Here is a 27,135-nt window from a genome sequence, read left to right on the forward strand (position 1 = left end):
GCAATCACAGAATTGAAGCTAGGAGTATGGTGTGAGGTGGTCTCCGTGGCGGTGATTGAAGAAGTGAAGCTGGGAGTACTGTGTGAGGTGGCCTTGGTTGTGGTGATTGAAGAAGGGAAACTGGTAGTACTGTGGGATGTGGATTCAGTGATGGTGATTAAAGAAGTGAAGCTGGGAGTACTGTGTGAGATGGTCCCGCTTGTAGTGATCGAAGAAGTCAAGCTAGGAGTACAGTGCGATGTGGTCTCAATGGTAGTGATCAAAGAGGTGAGGCTGGGAGTACTGTGTGACATGGTCTCGGTGGCAGTGATAAAAGAACTGAAGCTGGGAGTACTGTGTGAGGTGGTCTTGGTGCTGGCAATCGCCAAAGTGAACCTGGGAGTACTGTGTAAGGTTGTCTTGGTGGTGGCGATCGCAAAGGTGAATCTGGGAGGACTGGTTGAGGTGGTCTTGGAGGTGGCAATTGAAGAAGAGAAGCCGGGAGTACTGTGTGAAGGGGTCTCAGTGGTGGTGCTTGACGAAGTGAAGCTGGGAGGACTGTGTGAGGTGGTCTCGGTGCTGGTGATAGAAGCAGTGAAGCTGGGAGGACTGTGTGAGGTGGTCTTGGTGTCTTGGTGGTGGTGATCAAAGAAGTGAACCTGGGAGGAAGGTGTGAGGTAGTCTCAGTGGTGGTAATCAAAGAAGTGAAGACTGGAATACTATGTGACATGGCCTCAGTGGTGGTGATCGCAGAAGTCAAGCTGGGAGTACTGTGTGATGCGGACTGAGTGGTCGTGATTGAAGAAGGGAAGCTGGGAGTACTGTGTGAGGGTGTCTCAGTGGTGGCGATCAAAGAAGTGTAGCTGGGAGTACTAGGTGAGATGATAGAAGGAGTGAAGCCTGGAATACTGTGTGACATCGTCTCAGTGGTGGTGATCGCAGAAGTCAAGCTGGGAGTACGGTGTGATATGGACAGAGTGGTTGTGATTGAAGAAGGGAAGCTGGGAGTACTGTGTGAGGGTGCCTCGGTGGTGGCGATTAAAGAAGTGTAGCTAGGAGTACTACGTGAGATGATCTCAGTGATGGCGATGGAAGAATTGAATCTGGGCATACTGTGTGAGGTGGTCTCAGTGGTGGTGATTGAAGAAGTGAAGCTGGTAGTACTGTGGGATGTGGACTCAGTGATGGTGGTTAAATAAGTGAAGCTGGGAGTACTGTGTGAGGTGGTCCCAGTTGTAGTGATCGAAGAAGTCAAGCTGGGAGTACTGTGGGATGTGGCCTCGATGGTGGTGATCAAAGAAGTGAAGCTGGGAGTACTGTGGGATGTGGTCTTGGTGGTGGTGATCAAAGAACTGAAGCTGGGAGTACTGTGTGAGATGGTCTCAGTGCTGGTGATCGATAAAGTAAAGCTGGGAGTACTGTATGAGGTGCTCTCGGTGGTGGCGATCAAAGAAGTGAAAATGGGAGTACTGTGTGAGGTGATCCCTGTGGTGGCGATCGCAGAAGTGAAGCTTGGAGGACTGTGTGAGGTGGACTCAGTGGTGGTGATCAAAGAAGTGAAGCTGGGATTACTGTGTGAGGGGGTCTCGGTGGTAGTGATCAAAGAAGTGAAGCTGGGAGGAGTGTGTGAGGTCGTCTCAGCGGTGGCAATCGAAGAAGTGAAGATGGGAGTACTGTGTGAGGTGCTCTCTGTGGTGGTGATCACAGAAGTGAAGCTCAGAGGACTGTGTGAGGTGGACTCCGTGGTGGTGATCAAAGAAGTGAAGCTGGGAGGACTGTGTGAGGGGGTTTCGGTGGTAGTGATTGAAGAAGTGAAGCTGGGAGGACTGTGTGAGTTGGTCTTGGTGGTGGAGATCGAAAAAGTGAAGGCTGGAGGACTGAGTGAGGGGGTCTCGGTGGTGGTCATCGACGAAGTGAAGCTGGGAGTACTGTGTGAGGTGGTCTCTATGGTGGTGATCGAAGAAGTGAAGATGGGAGGACTGTGTGACCTGGTCTCAGTGGTGGTGATGGCAGAAGTCAAGCTGGGATTACTGTGGGATGTGCTCTCGGTGGTGGTGATCGAAGAAGTGAAGCTGGGAACAGTGTGTGAGGGTGTCTCACTGGTGGCAATCGAAGAAGTGTAGCTGGGAGTGCTGTGGGATGTCCTCTCGGTGGTGGTGATTGAAGAAGTGATGCTGGGAGTACTGTATGAGGTGGTCTCAGTGGTGGTGATTGAAGAAGTGAAGCTGGCAGTAGTGTGGGATGTCGACCCAGTGATGGTGATCAAAGAAGTGAAGCTGGGAGCACTCTGTGAGGTTGTCTCCATGGTGGTGATTGAAGAAGTGAAGCTGGGAGTACTATGTGAGGTGATCTCGGTGGTGGCAATTGAAGAAGTGAAGCCAGGAGTATTCTGTGACATGGTCTCAGTGGTGGCAATCGAAGAAGTGAAGCTGGCAGTACTGTGTGAGGTTGTCTCGGTGGTGGCGATTGAAGAACTTAAGCCGAGGGTACTGTGTGCGCTGGTCCCGGTGGTGGTGATCAGAGAAGTCAAACTGGGAGTGCTGTGTGAGGTGGTCTTGGTGCTGGCAATCACGGAAGTGAACCTGGGAGTACTGTATGAAGTGGTCTTGGTGGTGCCGATCACAAAGGTGGATCTGAGAGGACTGGTTGAGGTGGTCTTGGAGGTGGCAATTGAAGAAGAGAAGCCAGGAGTACTGTGTGAAGGGGTTTCAGTGGTGGTGCTTGAAGAAGTGAAGCTGGGAGAACTGTGTGAGGTGGTCTCAGTTCTGGTGATCAAAGAAGTGACGCTGGGAGGACTGTGTGAGGTGGTCTTGGTGGTGGTGATCAAAGAAGTGAACCTGGGAGGAAGGTGTGAGGTAGTCTCGGTGGTGGTGATTGAAGAAATGAAGCCTGGAATACTGTGTGACATGGTCTCAGTGGTGGTGATTGCAGAAGTCAAGCTGGGAGTCCTGTGTGATATGGTCTCGGTGTTCATGATTGAAGAAGGGAAGCTGGGAGTACTGTGTGAGATGATCTCAGTGGTGGCGATCGAAGAAGTGAAGCTGGGCATACTGTGTGAGGTGTTGTCAGTGGTGGTGATTGAAGAAGTGAAGCTGGTAGTACTGTGGAATGTGGACTCGGTGGTGATGATTAAAGAAGTGAAGCTGGGAGTACTGTGTGATGTGGTCCTGGTTGTAGTGATCGAATAGGTCAAGCTGGGAGTACTATGGGATGTGGTCTCGATGGTGGTGATCAAGGAAGTGAAGCTGGGAGTACTGTGTGATGTGGTCTCGGTGCTGGTGATCGAAAAAGTGAAGCTGGGAGTACTTTGTGAGGTGCTCTCGGTGGTTGTGATCGAAGAAGTGAAAATGGGAGTACTGCGTGAGGTGATCCCTGTGGTGGCGATCGCAGAAGTGAAGGTCGGAGGATTCTTTGAGGTAGACTTGATGGTGGCGATCAAAGAAGTTAAGCTGGGAGTACTGTGGGATGTGGTCTCGGTGGCGGTCATCAAAGAACTGAAGCTGGGAGTACTCTGTGAGATGGTCTCAGTGCTGGTGATCAATGAAGTGAAGCTGGGAGTACTATGTGAGGTGCTCTCGGTGGTGGCGATCGAAGAAGTGAAAATGGGAGTACTGTGTGGGGTGATCCCTGTGGTGGTGATTGCAGAAGTGAAGCCCAGAGGACTTTGTGAGGTGGACTTGGTGGTGGTGATCAAAGAAGTGAAGCTGGGAGTACTGTGTGAGTGGGTCTCAATGATAGTGATCGAAGAAGTGAAGCTGGGAGGACTGTGTGAGATGGTCTCAGTGGTGGGGATCAAAAAAGTGAAGCCTGGAGGATTGTGCGAGGTGGTCTCAGCGGTGGTGATGGAAGAAGTGAAGATGGGGGTACTGTGTAAGGTGGTCTTTGTGGTGGCAATCACAGAAGTGAAGCCTGGAAGACTGTGTGAGGTGGACTCGGTGGTGGTGATGAAAGAAGTGAAGCTGGGATTACTGTGTGAGGGGGTTTCCGTGGTAGTGATTAAAGAAGTGAAGCTGGGAGGACTGTGTGAGGTGGTCTCGGTGGTGGTGATCGAAAAACTGAAGCCTGGAAGACTGCGTGTAGTGGTCTCAGTGGTGGTGATCGAAGAAGTGAAGCTGGGAGTATCGTGTGAGGTGGTCTCTGTGGTGGTGATTGAAGAAGTGAAGATGGGAGGACTGTGCGATCTGGTCTCAGTGGTGGTGATGGCAGAAGTCAAGATGGGAGTACTGTGTGAGGTGGTCTCGGTGGTGGTGATCGTAGAAGTGAAGCTGGGAGTAATGTGTGAGGGTGTCTCAGTGGTGGCAATAGAAGAAGTGTAGCTGGGAGTACTGCGTGAAATGATCTCGGTGGTGGTGATCGAAGAAGTGATGCTGGCAGTACTGTGTGAGGTGGTCTCAGTGGTGGTGATTGAAGAAGTGAAGCTGGTAGTACTCTGTGAGCTGGTCTCGGTGGTGACAGTCGAAGAAGTGAAGCCAGGAGTATTGTGTGACGTGGTCTCGGTGGTGGCAATCGAAGAAGTGAAGCTGGCAGTACTGTGTGAGGTTGTCTCAGTGGTGGCAATCGAAGAACTTAAGCCCAGGGTACTGTGCGAGCTGGTCCCGGTGGTGGTGATCAGAGAAGTCAAACTGGGAGTACTCTGTGAAGTGATTTTGGTGCTGGCAATCGCAGAAGTGAACCTGGGAGTACTGTGTGAGGTGGTCTCGGTGGTGGTGATCGCAGAGGTGAATCTGGGAGGACTGGTTGAGGTGGTCTTGGAGGTGGCAATCGAAGAAGAGAAGCCAGGAGGACTATGTGAAGGGGTCTTAATGGTGGTGCTTGAGGAAGTGAAGCTGGGAAGACTGTGTGAGGTGGTCTCGCTGGTGGTGATCAAAGAAGCGAAGCCTGGAATACTGTGTGACATGCTCTCAGTGGTGATGATCGCAGAATTCAAGCTGGGAGTACTGTGTGATATGGTCTCAGTGGTCATGATTGAAAACGGGAAGCTGGGAGTACTGTGTGAGGGTGTCTCGGTGGTGGCGATTGAAGAAGTGTAGCTGGGAGTACTATGTGAGATGATCTCAGTGGTGGCAATCGAAGAAGTGAAGCTGGGTGTACTGTGTGAGGTGGTCTCAGTGGTGGTGATTGAAGAAGTGAAGCTGGTAGTACTGTGGGATGTGGACTCAGTGATGGTGATTAAAGAAGTGAAGCTGGGAGTACTGTGTGAGGTGGTCCCGGTTGCAGTGATTGAAGAAGTCAAGCTGGGAGTACTGTGGGATGTGGTCTCAGTGCTGGTGATTGAAGAAGAGAAGCTGGAAGTACTGTGGGATGCGGTCTCTGTGGTGGGGATTGAAGAAGTCAAGCTGGAAGTATTGTGGGATGTGGTCTCAGTGGTGGTGATCGAAGAAGTGAAAATGGGAGTACTGTGTGAGGTGATCCCTGTGGCGGTGATCGCAGAAGTGAAGCTCGGAGGATTGTATGGGGTGTACTTGGTGGTGGTGATCAAAGAACTTAAGCTGGAAGAACTCTGTGAGGTTGTCTCCGTGGTGGTGATCAAAGAACTGAAGCTAGGAGTACTGTGTGAGATGCTCTTGGTACTGGTGATTGATGAAGTGAAGCTGGGATTACTGTGTGACGTGCTCTCAGTGGTGGCAATTGAAGAAGTGAAGCTGGGAGTACTGTGTGATGTAGTCTCAGTGGTGGTGATCAAAGAAGTCAAGCTGGGAGTACTGTGGGATGTGGTCTCGGTGCTGGTGATCAAAGAAGTCAAGCTGGGGGTACTGTGGGATGTTGTCTCAGTGGTGATGATCAAAGAAGTGAAGCTGGGAGTACTGTGTGAGGTGGTCTCAGTGGTGGTCATTGAAGAAGTCAAGCTGGCAGTACTGTTGGAGGTGGTCTCGGTGGTGGTGATGGAAGAAGTGAAGATGGCAGTACTGGGGGATGTGGACTCAGTGGCGATTGAAGAAGTGAAGCTGGGAGTTCTGTGTGAGGTGGTCTCGGTGGTGGTGATTGCAGAAGTGTAGCTGGGAGTACTCCGTGAGGTGGTCTCAGTGGTGGCAATCAGAGAAGTGAAGCTGGGAGTACTGTGTGAGGTGGTCTCGGTGTTGGCAATCAAAGAACTGAAGCTAGGAGCACTGTGTGAGTTGGTCTCGGAGGTGGCAATCACAGAATTGAAGCTGGGAGTATGGTGTGAGGTGGTCTCCGTGGCGGTGATTGAAGAAGTGAAGCTGGGAGTACTGTGTGAGGTGGCCTTGGTTGTGGTGATTGAAGAAGTGAAGCTGGGAGTACTGTGTGAGGCAGTTTCGGTGGTGGTGGTTGAAGAAGCGAAGCTGGGAGTACTGTGTAAGTTCGTCTCAGTGGTGGTGATTGAAGAACTGAAGCTGGCAGTACTGTGGGATGTGGACTTAGTGATAGTGATTAAAGAAGGGAAGCTGGGACTACTGTATGAGATGGTCTCAGCTGTGGTGATGGAAGAGGTCAAGCTGGGAGTACTCTGAGATGTGGTCCTGGTCATGGTGATCAAAGAACTGAAGCTAGAAGTACTATAGGATGCGGGCTCGGTGGTGGTGATCAAAGAAGTGAAGCTGGGAGTACTGTGTGAGGTGGTCTCGGTGTTGGCAATCAAAGAACTGAAGCTAGGAGCACTGTGTGAGTTGGTCTCGGAGGTGGCAATCACAGAATTGAAGCTAGGAGTATGGTGTGAGGTGGTCTCCGTGACGGTGATTGAAGAAGTGAAGCTGGGAGTACTGTGTGAGGGTGCCTCGGTGGTGGCGATTAAAGAAGTGTAGCTAGGAGTACTACGTGAGATGATCTCAGTGATGGCGATGGAAGAATTGAATCTGGGCATACTGTGTGAGGTGGTCTCAGTGGTGGTGATTGAAGAAGTGAAGCTGGTAGTACTGTGGGATGTGGACTCAGTGATGGTGGTTAAATAAGTGAAGCTGGGAGTACTGTGTGAGGTTGTCTCAGTGGTGGCAATCGAAGAACTTAAGCCCAGGGTACTGTGCGAGCTGGTCCCGGTGGTGGTGATCAGAGAAGTCAAACTGGGAGTACTCTGTGAAGTGATTTTGGTGCTGGCAATCGCAGAAGTGAACCTGGGAGTACTGTGTGAGGTGGTCTCGGTGGTGGTGATCGCAGAGGTGAATCTGGGAGGACTGGTTGAGGTGGTCTTGGAGGTGGCAATCGAAGAAGAGAAGCCAGGAGGACTATGTGAAGGGGTCTTAATGGTGGTGCTTGAGGAAGTGAAGCTGGGAAGACTGTGTGAGGTGGTCTCGCTGGTGGTGATCAAAGAAGCGAAGCCTGGAATACTGTGTGACATGCTCTCAGTGGTGATGATCGCAGAATTCAAGCTGGGAGTACTGTGTGATATGGTCTCAGTGGTCATGATTGAAAACGGGAAGCTGGGAGTACTGTGTGAGGGTGTCTCGGTGGTGGCGATTGAAGAAGTGTAGCTGGGAGTACTATGTGAGATGATCTCAGTGGTGGCAATCGAAGAAGTGAAGCTGGGTGTACTGTGTGAGGTGGTCTCAGTGGTGGTGATTGAAGAAGTGAAGCTGGTAGTACTGTGGGATGTGGACTCAGTGATGGTGATTAAAGAAGTGAAGCTGGGAGTACTGTGTGAGGTGGTCCCGGTTGCAGTGATTGAAGAAGTCAAGCTGGGAGTACTGTGGGATGTGGTCTCAGTGCTGGTGATTGAAGAAGAGAAGCTGGAAGTACTGTGGGATGCGGTCTCTGTGGTGGGGATTGAAGAAGTCAAGCTGGAAGTATTGTGGGATGTGGTCTCAGTGGTGGTGATCGAAGAAGTGAAAATGGGAGTACTGTGTGAGGTGATCCCTGTGGCGGTGATCGCAGAAGTGAAGCTCGGAGGATTGTATGGGGTGTACTTGGTGGTGGTGATCAAAGAACTTAAGCTGGAAGAACTCTGTGAGGTTGTCTCCGTGGTGGTGATCAAAGAACTGAAGCTAGGAGTACTGTGTGAGATGCTCTTGGTACTGGTGATTGATGAAGTGAAGCTGGGATTACTGTGTGACGTGCTCTCAGTGGTGGCAATTGAAGAAGTGAAGCTGGGAGTACTGTGTGATGTAGTCTCAGTGGTGGTGATCAAAGAAGTCAAGCTGGGAGTACTGTGGGATGTGGTCTCGGTGCTGGTGATCAAAGAAGTCAAGCTGGGGGTACTGTGGGATGTTGTCTCAGTGGTGATGATCAAAGAAGTGAAGCTGGGAGTACTGTGTGAGGTGGTCTCAGTGGTGGTCATTGAAGAAGTCAAGCTGGCAGTACTGTTGGAGGTGGTCTCGGTGGTGGTGATGGAAGAAGTGAAGATGGCAGTACTGGGGGATGTGGACTCAGTGGCGATTGAAGAAGTGAAGCTGGGAGTTCTGTGTGAGGTGGTCTCGGTGGTGGTGATTGCAGAAGTGTAGCTGGGAGTACTCCGTGAGGTGGTCTCAGTGGTGGCAATCAGAGAAGTGAAGCTGGGAGTACTGTGTGAGGTGGTCTCGGTGTTGGCAATCAAAGAACTGAAGCTAGGAGCACTGTGTGAGTTGGTCTCGGAGGTGGCAATCACAGAATTGAAGCTGGGAGTATGGTGTGAGGTGGTCTCCGTGGCGGTGATTGAAGAAGTGAAGCTGGGAGTACTGTGTGAGGTGGCCTTGGTTGTGGTGATTGAAGAAGTGAAGCTGGGAGTACTGTGTGAGGCAGTTTCGGTGGTGGTGGTTGAAGAAGCGAAGCTGGGAGTACTGTGTAAGTTCGTCTCAGTGGTGGTGATTGAAGAACTGAAGCTGGCAGTACTGTGGGATGTGGACTTAGTGATAGTGATTAAAGAAGGGAAGCTGGGACTACTGTATGAGATGGTCTCAGCTGTGGTGATGGAAGAGGTCAAGCTGGGAGTACTCTGAGATGTGGTCCTGGTCATGGTGATCAAAGAACTGAAGCTAGAAGTACTATAGGATGCGGGCTCGGTGGTGGTGATCAAAGAAGTGAAGCTGGGAGTACTGTGTGAGGTGGTCTCGGTGTTGGCAATCAAAGAACTGAAGCTAGGAGCACTGTGTGAGTTGGTCTCGGAGGTGGCAATCACAGAATTGAAGCTAGGAGTATGGTGTGAGGTGGTCTCCGTGACGGTGATTGAAGAAGTGAAGCTGGGAGTACTGTGTGAGGGTGCCTCGGTGGTGGCGATTAAAGAAGTGTAGCTAGGAGTACTACGTGAGATGATCTCAGTGATGGCGATGGAAGAATTGAATCTGGGCATACTGTGTGAGGTGGTCTCAGTGGTGGTGATTGAAGAAGTGAAGCTGGTAGTACTGTGGGATGTGGACTCAGTGATGGTGGTTAAATAAGTGAAGCTGGGAGTACTGTGTGAGGTTGTCTCAGTGGTGGCAATCGAAGAACTTAAGCCCAGGGTACTGTGCGAGCTGGTCCCGGTGGTGGTGATCAGAGAAGTCAAACTGGGAGTACTCTGTGAAGTGATTTTGGTGCTGGCAATCGCAGAAGTGAACCTGGGAGTACTGTGTGAGGTGGTCTCGGTGGTGGTGATCGCAGAGGTGAATCTGGGAGGACTGGTTGAGGTGGTCTTGGAGGTGGCAATCGAAGAAGAGAAGCCAGGAGGACTATGTGAAGGGGTCTTAATGGTGGTGCTTGAGGAAGTGAAGCTGGGAAGACTGTGTGAGGTGGTCTCGCTGGTGGTGATCAAAGAAGCGAAGCCTGGAATACTGTGTGACATGCTCTCAGTGGTGATGATCGCAGAATTCAAGCTGGGAGTACTGTGTGATATGGTCTCAGTGGTCATGATTGAAAACGGGAAGCTGGGAGTACTGTGTGAGGGTGTCTCGGTGGTGGCGATTGAAGAAGTGTAGCTGGGAGTACTATGTGAGATGATCTCAGTGGTGGCAATCGAAGAAGTGAAGCTGGGTGTACTGTGTGAGGTGGTCTCAGTGGTGGTGATTGAAGAAGTGAAGCTGGTAGTACTGTGGGATGTGGACTCAGTGATGGTGATTAAAGAAGTGAAGCTGGGAGTACTGTGTGAGGTGGTCCCGGTTGCAGTGATTGAAGAAGTCAAGCTGGGAGTACTGTGGGATGTGGTCTCAGTGCTGGTGATTGAAGAAGAGAAGCTGGAAGTACTGTGGGATGCGGTCTCTGTGGTGGGGATTGAAGAAGTCAAGCTGGAAGTATTGTGGGATGTGGTCTCAGTGGTGGTGATCGAAGAAGTGAAAATGGGAGTACTGTGTGAGGTGATCCCTGTGGCGGTGATCGCAGAAGTGAAGCTCGGAGGATTGTATGGGGTGTACTTGGTGGTGGTGATCAAAGAACTTAAGCTGGAAGAACTCTGTGAGGTTGTCTCCGTGGTGGTGATCAAAGAACTGAAGCTAGGAGTACTGTGTGAGATGCTCTTGGTACTGGTGATTGATGAAGTGAAGCTGGGATTACTGTGTGACGTGCTCTCAGTGGTGGCAATTGAAGAAGTGAAGCTGGGAGTACTGTGTGATGTAGTCTCAGTGGTGGTGATCAAAGAAGTCAAGCTGGGAGTACTGTGGGATGTGGTCTCGGTGCTGGTGATCAAAGAAGTCAAGCTGGGGGTACTGTGGGATGTTGTCTCAGTGGTGATGATCAAAGAAGTGAAGCTGGGAGTACTGTGTGAGGTGGTCTCAGTGGTGGTCATTGAAGAAGTCAAGCTGGCAGTACTGTTGGAGGTGGTCTCGGTGGTGGTGATGGAAGAAGTGAAGATGGCAGTACTGGGGGATGTGGACTCAGTGGCGATTGAAGAAGTGAAGCTGGGAGTTCTGTGTGAGGTGGTCTCGGTGGTGGTGATTGCAGAAGTGTAGCTGGGAGTACTCCGTGAGGTGGTCTCAGTGGTGGCAATCAGAGAAGTGAAGCTGGGAGTACTGTGTGAGGTGGTCTCGGTGTTGGCAATCAAAGAACTGAAGCTAGGAGCACTGTGTGAGTTGGTCTCGGAGGTGGCAATCACAGAATTGAAGCTGGGAGTATGGTGTGAGGTGGTCTCCGTGGCGGTGATTGAAGAAGTGAAGCTGGGAGTACTGTGTGAGGTGGCCTTGGTTGTGGTGATTGAAGAAGTGAAGCTGGGAGTACTGTGTGAGGCAGTTTCGGTGGTGGTGGTTGAAGAAGCGAAGCTGGGAGTACTGTGTAAGTTCGTCTCAGTGGTGGTGATTGAAGAACTGAAGCTGGCAGTACTGTGGGATGTGGACTTAGTGATAGTGATTAAAGAAGGGAAGCTGGGACTACTGTATGAGATGGTCTCAGCTGTGGTGATGGAAGAGGTCAAGCTGGGAGTACTCTGAGATGTGGTCCTGGTCATGGTGATCAAAGAACTGAAGCTAGAAGTACTATAGGATGCGGGCTCGGTGGTGGTGATCAAAGAAGTGAAGCTGGGAGTACTGTGTGAGGTGGTCTCGGTGTTGGCAATCAAAGAACTGAAGCTAGGAGCACTGTGTGAGTTGGTCTCGGAGGTGGCAATCACAGAATTGAAGCTAGGAGTATGGTGTGAGGTGGTCTCCGTGACGGTGATTGAAGAAGTGAAGCTGGGAGTACTGTGTGAGGGTGCCTCGGTGGTGGCGATTAAAGAAGTGTAGCTAGGAGTACTACGTGAGATGATCTCAGTGATGGCGATGGAAGAATTGAATCTGGGCATACTGTGTGAGGTGGTCTCAGTGGTGGTGATTGAAGAAGTGAAGCTGGTAGTACTGTGGGATGTGGACTCAGTGATGGTGGTTAAATAAGTGAAGCTGGGAGTACTGTGTGAGGTTGTCTCAGTGGTGGCAATCGAAGAACTTAAGCCCAGGGTACTGTGCGAGCTGGTCCCGGTGGTGGTGATCAGAGAAGTCAAACTGGGAGTACTCTGTGAAGTGATTTTGGTGCTGGCAATCGCAGAAGTGAACCTGGGAGTACTGTGTGAGGTGGTCTCGGTGGTGGTGATCGCAGAGGTGAATCTGGGAGGACTGGTTGAGGTGGTCTTGGAGGTGGCAATCGAAGAAGAGAAGCCAGGAGGACTATGTGAAGGGGTCTTAATGGTGGTGCTTGAGGAAGTGAAGCTGGGAAGACTGTGTGAGGTGGTCTCGCTGGTGGTGATCAAAGAAGCGAAGCCTGGAATACTGTGTGACATGCTCTCAGTGGTGATGATCGCAGAATTCAAGCTGGGAGTACTGTGTGATATGGTCTCAGTGGTCATGATTGAAAACGGGAAGCTGGGAGTACTGTGTGAGGGTGTCTCGGTGGTGGCGATTGAAGAAGTGTAGCTGGGAGTACTATGTGAGATGATCTCAGTGGTGGCAATCGAAGAAGTGAAGCTGGGTGTACTGTGTGAGGTGGTCTCAGTGGTGGTGATTGAAGAAGTGAAGCTGGTAGTACTGTGGGATGTGGACTCAGTGATGGTGATTAAAGAAGTGAAGCTGGGAGTACTGTGTGAGGTGGTCCCGGTTGCAGTGATTGAAGAAGTCAAGCTGGGAGTACTGTGGGATGTGGTCTCAGTGCTGGTGATTGAAGAAGAGAAGCTGGAAGTACTGTGGGATGCGGTCTCTGTGGTGGGGATTGAAGAAGTCAAGCTGGAAGTATTGTGGGATGTGGTCTCAGTGGTGGTGATCGAAGAAGTGAAAATGGGAGTACTGTGTGAGGTGATCCCTGTGGCGGTGATCGCAGAAGTGAAGCTCGGAGGATTGTATGGGGTGTACTTGGTGGTGGTGATCAAAGAACTTAAGCTGGAAGAACTCTGTGAGGTTGTCTCCGTGGTGGTGATCAAAGAACTGAAGCTAGGAGTACTGTGTGAGATGCTCTTGGTACTGGTGATTGATGAAGTGAAGCTGGGATTACTGTGTGACGTGCTCTCAGTGGTGGCAATTGAAGAAGTGAAGCTGGGAGTACTGTGTGATGTAGTCTCAGTGGTGGTGATCAAAGAAGTCAAGCTGGGAGTACTGTGGGATGTGGTCTCGGTGCTGGTGATCAAAGAAGTCAAGCTGGGGGTACTGTGGGATGTTGTCTCAGTGGTGATGATCAAAGAAGTGAAGCTGGGAGTACTGTGTGAGGTGGTCTCAGTGGTGGTCATTGAAGAAGTCAAGCTGGCAGTACTGTTGGAGGTGGTCTCGGTGGTGGTGATGGAAGAAGTGAAGATGGCAGTACTGGGGGATGTGGACTCAGTGGCGATTGAAGAAGTGAAGCTGGGAGTTCTGTGTGAGGTGGTCTCGGTGGTGGTGATTGCAGAAGTGTAGCTGGGAGTACTCCGTGAGGTGGTCTCAGTGGTGGCAATCAGAGAAGTGAAGCTGGGAGTACTGTGTGAGGTGGTCTCGGTGTTGGCAATCAAAGAACTGAAGCTAGGAGCACTGTGTGAGTTGGTCTCGGAGGTGGCAATCACAGAATTGAAGCTGGGAGTATGGTGTGAGGTGGTCTCCGTGGCGGTGATTGAAGAAGTGAAGCTGGGAGTACTGTGTGAGGTGGCCTTGGTTGTGGTGATTGAAGAAGTGAAGCTGGGAGTACTGTGTGAGGCAGTTTCGGTGGTGGTGGTTGAAGAAGCGAAGCTGGGAGTACTGTGTAAGTTCGTCTCAGTGGTGGTGATTGAAGAACTGAAGCTGGCAGTACTGTGGGATGTGGACTTAGTGATAGTGATTAAAGAAGGGAAGCTGGGACTACTGTATGAGATGGTCTCAGCTGTGGTGATGGAAGAGGTCAAGCTGGGAGTACTCTGAGATGTGGTCCTGGTCATGGTGATCAAAGAACTGAAGCTAGAAGTACTATAGGATGCGGGCTCGGTGGTGGTGATCAAAGAAGTGAAGCTGGGAGTACTGTGTGAGGTGGTCTCGGTGTTGGCAATCAAAGAACTGAAGCTAGGAGCACTGTGTGAGTTGGTCTCGGAGGTGGCAATCACAGAATTGAAGCTAGGAGTATGGTGTGAGGTGGTCTCCGTGACGGTGATTGAAGAAGTGAAGCTGGGAGTACTGTGTGAGGGTGCCTCGGTGGTGGCGATTAAAGAAGTGTAGCTAGGAGTACTACGTGAGATGATCTCAGTGATGGCGATGGAAGAATTGAATCTGGGCATACTGTGTGAGGTGGTCTCAGTGGTGGTGATTGAAGAAGTGAAGCTGGTAGTACTGTGGGATGTGGACTCAGTGATGGTGGTTAAATAAGTGAAGCTGGGAGTACTGTGTGAGGTTGTCTCAGTGGTGGCAATCGAAGAACTTAAGCCCAGGGTACTGTGCGAGCTGGTCCCGGTGGTGGTGATCAGAGAAGTCAAACTGGGAGTACTCTGTGAAGTGATTTTGGTGCTGGCAATCGCAGAAGTGAACCTGGGAGTACTGTGTGAGGTGGTCTCGGTGGTGGTGATCGCAGAGGTGAATCTGGGAGGACTGGTTGAGGTGGTCTTGGAGGTGGCAATCGAAGAAGAGAAGCCAGGAGGACTATGTGAAGGGGTCTTAATGGTGGTGCTTGAGGAAGTGAAGCTGGGAAGACTGTGTGAGGTGGTCTCGCTGGTGGTGATCAAAGAAGCGAAGCCTGGAATACTGTGTGACATGCTCTCAGTGGTGATGATCGCAGAATTCAAGCTGGGAGTACTGTGTGATATGGTCTCAGTGGTCATGATTGAAAACGGGAAGCTGGGAGTACTGTGTGAGGGTGTCTCGGTGGTGGCGATTGAAGAAGTGTAGCTGGGAGTACTATGTGAGATGATCTCAGTGGTGGCAATCGAAGAAGTGAAGCTGGGTGTACTGTGTGAGGTGGTCTCAGTGGTGGTGATTGAAGAAGTGAAGCTGGTAGTACTGTGGGATGTGGACTCAGTGATGGTGATTAAAGAAGTGAAGCTGGGAGTACTGTGTGAGGTGGTCCCGGTTGCAGTGATTGAAGAAGTCAAGCTGGGAGTACTGTGGGATGTGGTCTCAGTGCTGGTGATTGAAGAAGAGAAGCTGGAAGTACTGTGGGATGCGGTCTCTGTGGTGGGGATTGAAGAAGTCAAGCTGGAAGTATTGTGGGATGTGGTCTCAGTGGTGGTGATCGAAGAAGTGAAAATGGGAGTACTGTGTGAGGTGATCCCTGTGGCGGTGATCGCAGAAGTGAAGCTCGGAGGATTGTATGGGGTGTACTTGGTGGTGGTGATCAAAGAACTTAAGCTGGAAGAACTCTGTGAGGTTGTCTCCGTGGTGGTGATCAAAGAACTGAAGCTAGGAGTACTGTGTGAGATGCTCTTGGTACTGGTGATTGATGAAGTGAAGCTGGGATTACTGTGTGACGTGCTCTCAGTGGTGGCAATTGAAGAAGTGAAGCTGGGAGTACTGTGTGATGTAGTCTCAGTGGTGGTGATCAAAGAAGTCAAGCTGGGAGTACTGTGGGATGTGGTCTCGGTGCTGGTGATCAAAGAAGTCAAGCTGGGGGTACTGTGGGATGTTGTCTCAGTGGTGATGATCAAAGAAGTGAAGCTGGGAGTACTGTGTGAGGTGGTCTCAGTGGTGGTCATTGAAGAAGTCAAGCTGGCAGTACTGTTGGAGGTGGTCTCGGTGGTGGTGATGGAAGAAGTGAAGATGGCAGTACTGGGGGATGTGGACTCAGTGGCGATTGAAGAAGTGAAGCTGGGAGTTCTGTGTGAGGTGGTCTCGGTGGTGGTGATTGCAGAAGTGTAGCTGGGAGTACTCCGTGAGGTGGTCTCAGTGGTGGCAATCAGAGAAGTGAAGCTGGGAGTACTGTGTGAGGTGGTCTCGGTGTTGGCAATCAAAGAACTGAAGCTAGGAGCACTGTGTGAGTTGGTCTCGGAGGTGGCAATCACAGAATTGAAGCTGGGAGTATGGTGTGAGGTGGTCTCCGTGGCGGTGATTGAAGAAGTGAAGCTGGGAGTACTGTGTGAGGTGGCCTTGGTTGTGGTGATTGAAGAAGTGAAGCTGGGAGTACTGTGTGAGGCAGTTTCGGTGGTGGTGGTTGAAGAAGCGAAGCTGGGAGTACTGTGTAAGTTCGTCTCAGTGGTGGTGATTGAAGAACTGAAGCTGGCAGTACTGTGGGATGTGGACTTAGTGATAGTGATTAAAGAAGGGAAGCTGGGACTACTGTATGAGATGGTCTCAGCTGTGGTGATGGAAGAGGTCAAGCTGGGAGTACTCTGAGATGTGGTCCTGGTCATGGTGATCAAAGAACTGAAGCTAGAAGTACTATAGGATGCGGTCTCGGTGGTGGTGATCAAAGAAATGAAGCTGGGAGTACTGTGTGAGGTGGTCTCGGTGGTGTTGATCAATGAAGTGAAGCTGGGAGTACTATGTGAGGTGGTCTCTGTGGTGGCAGTAGAAGAAGTGAAGCTGGTAGTACTGTGTGAAGTGGTCTCTGTGGTGGCAATAGAAGTGAAACTGGGGGTACTGTGTGAGGTAGTCTTGGTGGTAACGATCAAAGAAGTGATGCTGGGAGTACTGTGTGAGGTGGTCTCAGTGGTGGCAATCGAGGAAGTGAAGCTGGAAATATTGTGTGAGGTGGTCTCGGTGATGGTGATCAAAGAAGTGAAACTTGGAGTACTATGTGAAGTGGTCTTGGTGGTGTTGATCAAAGAAGTGAAGCTTGGAGTACTGTGTGAGGGGGTCTTGGTGGTGGCCATCGAAGAAGTGAAGCTGGGAGTACTGTGTGAGGTGGTCTCGGTGGTAGTGATCAAAGAAGTCAAGCTGGGAGTACTGTGTGTGGTGATCTTGGTCGTGGCAATCAAAGAAGTGAAGCTGGGAGTACTGTTTGAGTTGGTCTTCGTGGTGGCAATCGAAGGAGTGAAGCTAGAAGTACTGTGTGAGGTGGTCTCCCTGGTGGCGATTGAAGAACTGAATCTGGGAGTACTGTGTGAGGTGGTCGTGATCGAAGAAGTGAAGCTGGGAGAACTGTGTGAGGAGGTCTTGGTGGTGGCGATCGGAGATGTGAAGCTAGGAGAACTGTGTGAGGTGGTCTCGGTGGTGCTGATCCGAGAAGTGAAGCTGGGAGGATTGTGTGAAGTGGTCTTGGTGGTGGTGATCACAGAAGTGAAGCTGGGAGTGCTGTGTGAGGTGGTCTTGGTGGTCGTGGTTACCAAGTTTGTGGTAGGAACTGTGGCTGTTACTGTGGTGGGGAGAGAGGAAGAGGTGGGTTGGAGAGAGGTCACAGTGGACAGTGTACCTGTCACACTGGTGGAATAGGTGATTCTGTTCGTGGAATCTGTGAGAGCACTAGTAAGAGAAGTAGGGTAGGTAGTCTCAGATGTAGGTGTAGAACTGGTGTCAGAATTGGAGAATATGGTCACCAAGGTAGATAGAGGGGTGGTGTTTGTGGTACCACTGGCGATCGCTTCTGTACTTGGGACAGTCGTAGAAGATGAAACGCTACTGGTGAATGATGGTAACCTATTAGTGGCTGTGGGCAGAGGGGCAGTAGTTGTCATAAAAGTCACTGTATATGTGGAAGTGACTGAAGAAGTGATGGGGGGAGTAGAACTCACTGCTGTTTTGAAAGATCCTGTGGAAATGTCAGGGGTAGGAGTCAATGTGTTGGTCTCAGGGGATGTGGCTGTTGAACTGGTGAATGTAGTCTGACCTGTGCCTGTAGTTGCTACAGTGGATGATGGTGTTTCCATCGTTGTAAATGTTGTGAATGAGGTGATGGTTGTGGGTGATGGGGTGGATTCATCTGTCGTGTGGAGCGTACTGGTGATGGCTGGAGGTGAGGAGATACTCTCGGTGTGAGTGGTCCCTACGCTGCTGGCAGATATGGAAGAGGAAAATGAATACATCACTGGAAAGCGCGTCAGGAGGGAAGTTGTCTGAATGCCCTCAGTACTTGTGATAGTTGGTCTCTCACTGGGAGTGGTGGCAGAGGTCATGCTGACAAGTGATGAGGTTTCTGTGTTCTGCATGCTGAAGGAAGATGGGATGTCACTTGTGGACATTGCTGATGTACTAGAAACAGCAAATATTGAGGAGAGGTCTGTTGTAGTCAAGGATTCAGTAGAGCCCACAGAAGAGTGGGAGATAGTTGTTGGTGTTGTCAAAGGGATGTCGGTACTCAGAGAAGATGGGGTCATGGTTGTGGAAGTCACTATGATATCTGAGGTAGGCGAAGCTGAGGAGATGGCAGTCGTGGTTGTACTGATTGTGGAGTAGATGGTTGAAGAAGTGAAACTGGCAATACTGTGGGAGGTGGTCTCAGGGGTGGTGGTTACCAAGGTTGTGGTAGGAGTCGTGGCTGTTTCTACGGTTAGGAGAGAGGAAGAGGTGGGTGGGAGAGACGTCTCGGTGAACAAAGTACCTGTCATACTTGTGGAGTAGGTGATGTCGGTCGTGGAGTCTGTGACTGTGCTAGTGGGAGAAGCATGGTAGGTGGCCTCAGATTTAGGTGTAGACCTGGTGATGGTAGTGGGGACTGTGGTCACCAAGGTAGATAGAGGGGTAGCGTTGGTGGTATGATTTGTGATTGTTTCTGTGCTCTGGACAGGTGTAGAATATATAATGCTACTGGTGAGTGATGATAACGTATTACTGGCTGTGGGCCAGGAAGTCGTTGTTGTCATAGAAGTCACTGTATTGGCAGGAGTGACTGAAGAAGTGATGGGAGAAGTAGAAGTCATGGCTCTTGTGAGAGATTCTGTAGAAATGTCAGTTGTAGGAATCAGTGTGGTGGTCTCAGGGAATGTGGCTGTAGAGCTGGGGAAGGTGGTCTGCCCTGTGCCTGTAGTTGCTACAGATGTTGAAGGTGGTTCCATAGTTGCGGATGTGGTAAATGAGGTGGTGATAGTGGGTGACAGGCTGGATTCAGCTGTTGTGTGGAGTGTACTGGTGGTGGCTGGAGGTGCGGAGATACTCTCTGTGTGAGTGGTCCTGTCACTGCTGGCAGACATGGAAGGGGAAAATGAATATGTTTCTGGGAAGGTCGTCAGGAGGGAACCTGTCAGAGTGCTGTGTGTACTTGCAAAATTTGGTCTCACACTGGGAGTGTTGGCAGAGGTCATGTTGACAAGGGATGAGGTTTCTGTATTCTGGATGCTGGGGGAAGATAGAATGACACTTGCGGACATTGCTGAGGAACTGGAAACAGTGAATGTTGAGGCAAGGTCTGTTGCTGTAGTCAGGAAAACAGTAGAGCCCACTGAAGGCTGGGTGATGGTTGTCAGTGTGGTGGTAGGGATGTCTGCAGCCAGAGAAGATGGGGTCATGGTTGTGGAAGTCACTATGGGACCTGAGGTAGTGGGAACTGAGGAGATGGCAGTTGTGGATGTGCTGATGGTGGAGTGGATGGTTAAAGTGAAGGTGGGAGTACTATGAGAGGTGGTCTCATTAGTGCTTGTCACCAAGTTTCTGGTAGAAGTCGTGGATGTTCCTTTGGTTATGAGAGAGGAAGTAGTGGCTGGGAGACAAATCTCAGTAGACAATGTACCTGTTATACTTGTGGAGTAGGTGGTTTCGGTCGTGGAGTCTGTGACAGTGCTAGTGGGAGAAGTAGAATAGGTTGTCTCAGATGTAGGTGTGGATGTAGTGATGGTAGTTGGGAGTGTTGTCACCAAGGTAGATGGAGGTGTGGTGTTTGTGGTTTGGCTGGTGATCACTTCTGTGCTCGGGACAGGTGTGGATGATAAAATGCTACTGGTGAGTGATGATAATGTATTAGTCGTTGTGGGCCGGGAGTCAGCAGTTGTCATAGAAGTCATTGTATTTCTGAGAGTGATTGAAGAAGTGATGGGGGTAGTAGAAATCATTGGTGTCATAAAAGATTCTGTGGACATGTCAGTTGTAGGAGTCAGTGTGGTGGTCTCAAGGAATGTGGCTGTAGAGCTGGTGAAGGTGGTCTGCCCTGTGCCTGTAGTTGCTACAGCGGTTGAAGGTGGTTCCATGTTTGCGGATGTTGTGAATGAGTTGGTGGTAGTGGGTGCCAGGGTGGATTCAGCTGTTGTGTGGAGTGTACTGGTGATGGCTGGAGCTGAGGAGATGCTCTCTGTGTCAGTGGTCCAGTCACTGCTGGCAGACGTGGAAGGGGAAAATGAATATGTCACTGGACAGGTGGTCAGGATGTAACTTGTCGGGGTATTCTCTGTACTTGTGAGAGTCATTCTCTCAGTGGGACTGGTGGTAGTGGTTGTACTCACAAGTGTTGAGATTTCTTTATTCTGGATGCTGGGGGCAGATGGAGTGACACTTGTGGACATTGCTGAGAAACTGGAAACAGTGAATGTTGAGGTGAGGTCTGTAGCTGCAGTCAGGAAACCAGTAGAGCCCACAGAAGGCTGGGTGATATTTTTCAGTGTGGTGGTAGATATGTCTGTACTCAGAGAGGATGGGGTCATGGTTGTGAATGTCACCATGGTACCTGAGGAAGGGGGAAATGAGGAGATGGTAGCTGTGGATATGCTGACGGTGGAGTAGATGGCTGAAGAAGTGAAGCTGGGAGTACTGTGGGAGGTGGTCTCAGTGGTGGTGTTTCCCAAGGTTGTGGTAGGAGTCGTGGCTGTTTCTATGGTTGGGAGAGAGCAAGAGGTGAGTGGGAGAGTAGTGGCGGTGGACCATGTACCTGTCATACTTGTGGAATAGGTGATTTCAGTCATGGAGTCTGTGACAGTGCCAGTAGGAGAAATAGGGTAGGTGGTCTCAGATGTAGGTGTAGACCTGGTGATGGTAGTGGGGAGTGTGGTCACCAAGGTAGATGGTGGGGTGGTGGTTGTTGTATGACTGGTGATCACTTCTGTGTTCGGGGCAGGTGTGGAAGATAAAATGCTACTGGTGAGTGACGATAATGTATTAGTGGTTGTGGGCCCGGAGCCGGTAGTTGTCATAGTAGTCACTGTAGTCTTGGGAGTGATTGCAGAAATGATGGGGGTAGTAGAAGTCATTGCTGTTGCGAGAGATTCTGTGGGGGTGTCATTCATACGAGTCAGTATGGTGGTCTCAGGAGATGTGGCTGTAGAGCTGGTGAAGGGGGTCTGAGAATATCGGGGGTTCTTTGCTTGAATTCTTTGGTCATGAACTTCGAGGAGTATAAGTTCTGGTTTTAAATCTGCTGTAGGGACTATATTTGTGGAAGTCACCATGATACCTGAGGTAGGGGGAAGTGAGGAGATGGCAGTTGTGGATGTGCTGACGGTGGAGTAGATGGCTAAAGAAGAGAAGTTCAGACTACTCTGGGAGGTGGTCTCAGGGGTGGTGGTTACCAATTTTGTGGTAGGAGTCATAGGTGTTTCTGTGGTTCGCTGAGAGGAAGAAGTGGGTGGGAGAGTAGTGGTGGGAGACAATGTACCTGTCAAAACTGTGGAGTAGGTGATTTCAGTTGTGGAGTCTGTGACAGTGCTGGTGGGAGAAGTAGGGTAGGTGGTCTCAGATGTAGGTGTAGACCTGCTGATGGTAGTGGGGAGTGTGGTCACCAAGGTGGATAGGGGGGTGGTGTTTGTGATACCACTGGTGATTGTTTCTGTGCTCAGGACAGGTGTGGAAGATAAAATGGTCCTGGTGGGTGATGACAATGTATTAGTGGCTGTGGGCTGGGAGGCGGTCGTTGTCATAGAAGTCACTGTATTTGTGGAAGTGATTGAAGAAGTGATGGGGGAAGTGGAAGTCACTGCTGTTTTGAGAGTAGTAAATACTGGGGTTGGGGACATGGTCGTATGGATGCTTCCAGTGGGCAGGGGAGTCCTTTCTGTGGTTCTAGTTGTAGAGGAGATTGTAGTGTGGAAGGTTGTGTCTGTGGCTAACACAGAGGAGGAGGGTGTCACTGTCACTATGGGAGTTTCCCTTGCAGTGGTGGTAGAGGGAGAAGATGTCATGGCTGACGTTCCTTTCTCAGTAGTGGTCATAGGGTAAGTCCTGGTGACGGTGGTCACTGGTTTCTGTGTCACGGGAGTGGGGGTGTAAGAACTGGTGAAGGTCACCTGCGTTGTGGTCACACAGATGGAGGTGGGGTGGGAGATGGTGATTATAAAGCTCGTTGGATACACGCACTCAGTGGTGGCCGAATAGACCAACACGGTGGGTGGAGTGGTTTCAACCTTGAAGGCAAACTTGGACGTCGGGGTGGTTGAGGTGTTGGAACTGACTGGAGAGCTGAGCAATGTTTCAGAGATGAGTGTGTCATGGGGGGAGGTAGTGAGCATCATAGGTGCATTTTCCCTGTGGCCAGGAGCAGGAGAGGCGAGCTGGGGGACACCTTGTGGCCACTCAGCCAGGTATCTGGAGTGTGGAGAATTGCTGAGGGCAGTGCGGGTTGCTTCCGCCCTGGGGAAAGTCACATGAGAGGTGGATGTGGCCGTGGATAAAGTTCCTGCATTGGCGGCAGAGCAGAGGAATCCACTGGTAAATCCGTGGGTCATTTTGTCACAAGACTCAATTAAGCTACTCACTCACCCATTTTCCAGGCAGCATCACAGGGCAGGGCATGCTGCAGCTCACTCCTGCATCAGAGGCAGCTTGGAGCTGGGCGCTTTAGGGTACTGGAACCCACTGTCTGTCTGCTCCCAGGGGAGTAGTGGGGCATGGGAGCCCTCATCCCTCAGCCAGCCTTGGCCTTGTCATGGCGGGTCCCCCTGTCCTTGGATAGCCGAGCTCAGCAGCCCCTTCCCCTCCCTTCCCTCCTCTGGCCACACCCAGTCCCCTCCTCCCTCTGTCCCTTCCTCTCCTCCCCCTGCTGCTGCCTGGAGTCCTCCCCTCCCCACCCCCATTAACCTTCTGCTCCCACCTCTGCTTCTGCCCAAATTCTGCTGCTGTCTGGGCTGACTCCCACTTTCAAAGACAAAAAGAGAGAACCCAGCCATGTCCTGGCAGGGGGCACATCACAAAAACCAGGAGACAGAGAAAGCTGCACAAAGAGGGCCAGGCACGGTGGCTCTCGCCTGTAATCCCAGCATTTTGGGAGCCCAAAGCAGGTGATCACTTGACGTCAGGAGTTCGAGACCAGTCTGGCCAACATGATGAAACCCCTGCTCTACTAAAAAAAAGGTACAAAAAATTAACCAGGCATGGTGGCGTGCGCTTGTAGCTGAGGCAGGAGAATCGCTTGAACCCAGGAGGCAGAGGCTACAGGGAGCCAAGGTTGCACCACTGCACTCCAGCCTGGGCGACAGAGCAAGACTCCATCTCAAAACAAACAAACAACAAACAAACAAACAAACAAACAAAACTGCACAGGGAACACCAAGGAGAAACAGAGGCTAAGCTCACACGCTAATGACTTCAAGGGGCATGGTGTGAGGACCACGCGGAGAGGCAGAGAGACAGGATCAAGAAGGAAACTTCCAGAAGGAGCTACCTCAGCAGTCAGGCGTGATGAGTTCTGGAGACCTTAAGGCTTAGCAGTGAGTGTTCATCACACAAATAGACATATCTTTCTATACTATTCCCTTTTGGCCACGGGATTCATTAGTTTACAAGCATGAACCCCCGCATGTGGATTTCAACCCATTTCACAGATGGTGAGACTTAGGATCAGAGATCCAGCTGTCGGGGGGATCACAGGCAAGGAAGATGGGCAGTCACAGTAGATGGGAAGTGGAAAATACCGGACCTGCTGCCCCTCACCTCAGGCACAGCCCATCTTGTGGCTGAGAGCTGGGGTGTCACGTCTCAGCCTAGCTCGCGGGTGTCAGGGAAGTGGGGTCAGGGATTATGAGAATCCCCACTTGACTCCAGGATGTGCCCCTGGAGGTGACTGAGAAGGGGACTCATGGGCCTCTGGGATCGGGGATCAGAAGCAGACACTGGAGAACAGGGACAAGGGAAGTATAGAGGAATTGTGGGGTGTTCCTGCAGGGTGGAAGAGAGAAGCCTGGACCCCATGCCGGGTAGTCTCAGATGCACCCCTGGAAGCGAAGTGGACTTCAGGAGCTCCCTGCCCCGGCCCTGGTACCAACAGCTGTGCCCAGACACATGGGCCCTGGCCGGGGTGAGAGAGTGACAGGCAGAGCTGGGGAGGAGTCACTGGGGGACAAAAGTCAGAGAGGCTGAAACCAGATGACGGAAACTAGGGGCAGAGGTCAGAGGGCTGTCAGGGAGGGAGAGGCCAGTTTGGAGGGGACAGTGGGGCTGGGAGCATGAGGCAGGTGACAAGAAGGAGGAAGGGCACTGCTCTGGGAAGATGTAATTCCCACCCTCCACCCTCCAGCTGCAGATACACGTTGGGGCGCAGCCCCTGCAACCTGCTCAGTGCTTGGTGGAGAGTGGCAGTGGGGACCCAGCTCCCTTGCTCCTTCCCAACCTCGGTTTTCCCGCACCAAACCCCTCCTCATCCCCCCGAGGCCATTTCTCCATTCTCCCTGCACCCAGAGCTGGGAGCAGCCCCTCCTCATCCCCTGGCCCCAGGCCTCAGAGCCACCTTCCCCTCCCCTCCCCTGGTACATCACATCAGGAGCTTCTCTCCAGCCCCCTCCCACCTCTCCCTCTTACCTGTGGCCCCTGGGGAGGACTTGAGCATCCAGAGGATGCTGAGAAGCCCCAACAGCTGCATGGGCCCAGCGGGCAGGGGACTGGGGCAGAGCGGGCTCCAGGGCCAGGACAGCGGCAGGGACCTGGACATGCACGCAGTGAAAGTGCTGGTTATCTGTTCTACTGAGCACAGCCTCACCTTTGCACCGCCCCACCTCACCCCTTTTCCTCCCTTCTCCTTGCATCTGGACAGACGTCAGCACTGTGGGAAGCAGGGACACAAGGGAAAAGGACAAATCCAGGAGGTGTCAGGCAGGGAGTGCCACTGGTGGCCCAGCCCCACAGCCTGCCTGGCCCACATGGAGCTGCCTGGAAGCTGCCCTTCCTCCCACACCCCCATGGAGGGTACCCTTGACCAAGGGCTTGGACTCTGGAGTCTGGGCTGACTCCTGCAGCCTCTCCTTAGTTTCAATTCCTCCTGCTGGGTGCAACCTCACTCTCCTTCAAGCCTGCTCTTTCCCTCAGTCTGCCCCTACTCCAGCCTGCCCCTAACAGGACCCCACAGGCCAGACAAAACCGTGGGATTAACACAGAATTCCATCTGAAGTCATTTTATTATCTGAAGGGTTGGAACTAGATCCCAGAAAAAGAAACACAGACAACCAAAGGAAACACTCAAAAATACTAGTCTGGGCCAGGAGTGGAGGCTCATGCCTGTAATCTCAGCACTTTGGGAGGCCGAGGCAGGTGGATCACTTGAGGTCAGGAGTTCGAGACCAGCCTGGGCAACATGGCAAAACCCCATCTCTACTAGAAATACAAAAATTAGCCTGGCATGGTGGTGGGTGCCTGTCATCCCAGCTACTTGGGAGGCTGAGGCAGGACAATCGCTTGAATCCAGGAGGTGGAGTTTGCAGTGAGCCAAGATCACACCACTGCATTTCAGCCTGAGCAACAGAGCAAGACTCCATCTCAAAAAAAAAAAAAAAAAAAAAATACAACCTAATTTGGACCTAGCACATTGTTTGACCTTCCTAGGTGGCAACAATTGGGAAGGTTGAGTCTATCCAGCTTGGGCAAAGGTGTGAAGAATAAATGTTCTTACCTAGCTGGTGGGTGTATAGGTGAGTTGGGTTGCTTTAAAAGGCTAATTTGAGGCTGGGCGCAGTGGCTCATGCCTGCAATCACTTTGGGAGGCCAAGGCGGGCAGACCACTTGAGGTTAGCAGTTTGAGACCAGCCTGGCCAAAATGGTGAAACACCGTCTCTACTAAAAATACAAAAATTAGCCAGGCTTGGTGGCACGCATCTGTAATCCCAGCTACTCGGGAGGCTAAAGCAGGAGAATTGATTTTTGAGACAGAGTCTCACTCTGTCATGCAGGCTGGAGTGCAGTGACACGATCTCGGCTCACTGCAACCTCTGTCCTGGTTCAAATGATTCTCCTGCCTCAGCCTCCCGAGTAGCTGGGATTACAGGTGTGTGCCGCCATGCTCGGCAATTTTTTTTTTTTTTTTTTTTTTTTTTTTTTTTAGTAGAGACCAGGTTTTGCCATTTTGGCTAGGCTGGTCTCGAAATCCTGGCCTCAATGATCCACCTGCCTCGGCCTCCCAAAGTGCTGTGATAACAGGTGTGAGCCACCACACCTGGCCCAGCATCTGCAACTTGATTTCCTTCCTACTCTCTGCTGGGTACCCTCTTCTGGGTTCTCCAGTGCACACTGAGAACTGGTGAGGTTTTGGAGAAGCAGACAGTAGAGTGAGGGAAGACTACCCTGAGAAGGCAGAAAAATCATTTCCACTGCTCTGCAGGGGAGCTAAGGTGCAGGAATGTCCTGAAAGATGAGGGGGCGTGTGCTGGATTGAGCGTGATGTTTGCTGGGGAGAGAGTGGTGATGCTGGTGCATCTGTAGGTGACAAGAGCAGTAAGACCAAGCTGAGATGTTTGTTTATTTATTTATTAATTTGAGACAGAGTCTTGCGCTGTCACCCAGGCTGGAGTGCCGTGGTGTGATCACAGCTCACCGCAGCCTCTGCCTCCCAGGTTGCAGCAATTTTCCTGCCTCAGCCTCCCAAATAGCTGGAATTACAGGTACACGCCACCATGCCCAGCTAATTTTTGTATTTTTAGTAGAGATGGGGTTTCACCATGTTGCCCAGGCTGGTCTCAAACTCCTGACCTCAGGTGATCCACCTCTCTTGGCCTTCCAAAGTGCTGGGATTACAGGCATGAGCCAACGCATCCGGCCCCATAAGCTTGAGATGTTTAGACATCAGAGGAACCTCTGTTAGACATCAGAGGAACCTACTCCAGGCTGAGTAGGCCTGGAAATGCCTCTGGAGGGCTGACCAGCATCAGAGAGGCCGTTGAGAGGCACCCAAAGCCATCCTAGGAGAAGGACATGAAGGCCCAGCTGGGAACCCGACTCCCCTGGAAATGGGGGCTCTTGATGGTTGGCTGAATGGCACTGAGGTGGATGGTCCAGGAAGCTGTGTTGACTGGGAGGAGAGGAACCTCTTTTTGCTGGATGACGAGGGTTTCCAGTTGAGTGTGTGGAGTTTGGGGTGATGGTGAGGCTTCCGGGTGGAGCTGTCCTGGAGGCCTTGGGTCTCAGGGGAGGACTTCTGGGATGGGTCCACTGCCATTGCCCCAGCCCCTGCTATGGGCCACGGTGTGAAAATGTGAGTGCTCACCATGCACTAAATCAGCCAGCACCTTGGTCTTGAACTTTGCAGCCTTCAGAGCTGTGAAAAATAAATCTCTATTTTTTTTTTTTTTTAGATGGAAGTCTTGCTTTGTTGCCCAGGCTTGCCTCAAACTCCTGGGCTTAAGCTATCCTCCCACTTCAACCACCCCAAGTGCTGGGATTGCAGGTATGA

General features: G+C 51.3%; 6 protein-coding genes across 6 annotated transcripts; all 6 read right to left on the reverse strand.

Moving 5' to 3' along the window:
* Nucleotides 1-18: 18 nt before the first annotated feature.
* LOC129523911 (mucin-3B-like) lies at nucleotides 19-2,953 on the reverse strand. Its single transcript, XM_055347869.1, has 4 exons — nucleotides 2,886-2,953; nucleotides 1,552-2,672; nucleotides 376-449; nucleotides 19-129 (listed from the first exon to the last, which is right to left on the reverse strand). Exons 1-4 carry the CDS (start codon nucleotides 2,951-2,953, stop codon nucleotides 19-21), a joined length of 1,374 nt encoding a protein of 457 aa, XP_055203844.1.
* Nucleotides 2,954-4,523: 1,570 nt separating this feature from the next.
* LOC129523912 (mucin-3A-like) lies at nucleotides 4,524-6,799 on the reverse strand. Its single transcript, XM_055347870.1, has 2 exons — nucleotides 5,377-6,799; nucleotides 4,524-4,726 (listed from the first exon to the last, which is right to left on the reverse strand). The coding sequence occupies exons 1-2, from the start codon at nucleotides 6,797-6,799 to the stop codon at nucleotides 4,524-4,526; spliced, it is 1,626 nt and encodes a 541-aa protein (XP_055203845.1).
* Nucleotides 6,800-6,917: 118 nt separating this feature from the next.
* On the reverse strand, nucleotides 6,918-9,193 carry LOC129523913 (mucin-3A-like). Its single transcript, XM_055347871.1, has 2 exons — nucleotides 7,771-9,193; nucleotides 6,918-7,120 (listed from the first exon to the last, which is right to left on the reverse strand). Exons 1-2 carry the CDS (start codon nucleotides 9,191-9,193, stop codon nucleotides 6,918-6,920), a joined length of 1,626 nt encoding a protein of 541 aa, XP_055203846.1.
* A 118-nt stretch (nucleotides 9,194-9,311) lies between these two features.
* Nucleotides 9,312-11,587, reverse strand: LOC129523914 (mucin-3A-like). Its single transcript, XM_055347872.1, has 2 exons — nucleotides 10,165-11,587; nucleotides 9,312-9,514 (listed from the first exon to the last, which is right to left on the reverse strand). Exons 1-2 carry the CDS (start codon nucleotides 11,585-11,587, stop codon nucleotides 9,312-9,314), a joined length of 1,626 nt encoding a protein of 541 aa, XP_055203847.1.
* A 118-nt stretch (nucleotides 11,588-11,705) lies between these two features.
* Nucleotides 11,706-13,981, reverse strand: LOC129523915 (mucin-3A-like). Its single transcript, XM_055347873.1, has 2 exons — nucleotides 12,559-13,981; nucleotides 11,706-11,908 (listed from the first exon to the last, which is right to left on the reverse strand). The coding sequence occupies exons 1-2, from the start codon at nucleotides 13,979-13,981 to the stop codon at nucleotides 11,706-11,708; spliced, it is 1,626 nt and encodes a 541-aa protein (XP_055203848.1).
* Nucleotides 13,982-17,864: 3,883 nt separating this feature from the next.
* Nucleotides 17,865-24,339, reverse strand: LOC129523916 (mucin-3A-like). The gene is made up of 8 exons (XM_055347874.1): nucleotides 24,279-24,339; nucleotides 21,369-22,161; nucleotides 20,498-20,645; nucleotides 19,727-20,356; nucleotides 18,925-19,136; nucleotides 18,400-18,504; nucleotides 18,083-18,218; nucleotides 17,865-18,008 (listed from the first exon to the last, which is right to left on the reverse strand). The coding sequence occupies exons 1-8, from the start codon at nucleotides 24,337-24,339 to the stop codon at nucleotides 17,865-17,867; spliced, it is 2,229 nt and encodes a 742-aa protein (XP_055203849.1).
* Between the last annotated feature and the right edge of the window lie 2,796 nt (nucleotides 24,340-27,135).

This window comes from Gorilla gorilla, chromosome 6 (genome assembly GCF_029281585.2).
Source record: "Gorilla gorilla gorilla isolate KB3781 chromosome 6, NHGRI_mGorGor1-v2.1_pri, whole genome shotgun sequence".
Taxonomy (NCBI): domain Eukaryota; kingdom Metazoa; phylum Chordata; class Mammalia; order Primates; family Hominidae; genus Gorilla; species Gorilla gorilla.

Coding starts and splice junctions, on each gene's coding strand:
- LOC129523911 (XM_055347869.1), bottom strand. CDS start 2,953: ATGAACACCGAGACCATATCACACAGGACTCCCAGCTTGACTTCTGCA. Junction 2,673..2,885: donor ATCACCACCACTGAGACCAT/GTCACACAGTAT, acceptor CCCTTCACACAG/TACTCCTGGCTTCTCTTCTT. Junction 130..375: donor ACCTTACACAGTACTCCCAG/GTTCACTTTGGC, acceptor CACATCCCACAG/TACTACCAGTTTCCCTTCTT.
- LOC129523912 (XM_055347870.1), bottom strand. CDS start 6,799: ATGCCCAGATTCAATTCTTCCATCGCCATCACTGAGATCATCTCACGT. Junction 4,727..5,376: donor CACAGGGATCACCTCACACA/GTACTCCCATTT, acceptor GCCACCTCCAAG/ACCACCTCAACCAGTCCTCC.
- LOC129523913 (XM_055347871.1), bottom strand. CDS start 9,193: ATGCCCAGATTCAATTCTTCCATCGCCATCACTGAGATCATCTCACGT. Junction 7,121..7,770: donor CACAGGGATCACCTCACACA/GTACTCCCATTT, acceptor GCCACCTCCAAG/ACCACCTCAACCAGTCCTCC.
- LOC129523914 (XM_055347872.1), bottom strand. CDS start 11,587: ATGCCCAGATTCAATTCTTCCATCGCCATCACTGAGATCATCTCACGT. Junction 9,515..10,164: donor CACAGGGATCACCTCACACA/GTACTCCCATTT, acceptor GCCACCTCCAAG/ACCACCTCAACCAGTCCTCC.
- LOC129523915 (XM_055347873.1), bottom strand. CDS start 13,981: ATGCCCAGATTCAATTCTTCCATCGCCATCACTGAGATCATCTCACGT. Junction 11,909..12,558: donor CACAGGGATCACCTCACACA/GTACTCCCATTT, acceptor GCCACCTCCAAG/ACCACCTCAACCAGTCCTCC.
- LOC129523916 (XM_055347874.1), bottom strand. CDS start 24,339: ATGCAGCTGTTGGGGCTTCTCAGCATCCTCTGGATGCTCAAGTCCTCC. Junction 20,357..20,497: donor GGTCTACACCTACATCTGAG/ACCACCTACCCT, acceptor ATAGAAACAGCC/ACGACTCCTACCACAACCTT. Junction 18,505..18,924: donor TTCCTCAGCAATGTCCGCAA/GTGTCATTCTAT, acceptor ACATTTCTACAG/AATCTCTCACAAGAGCCATG.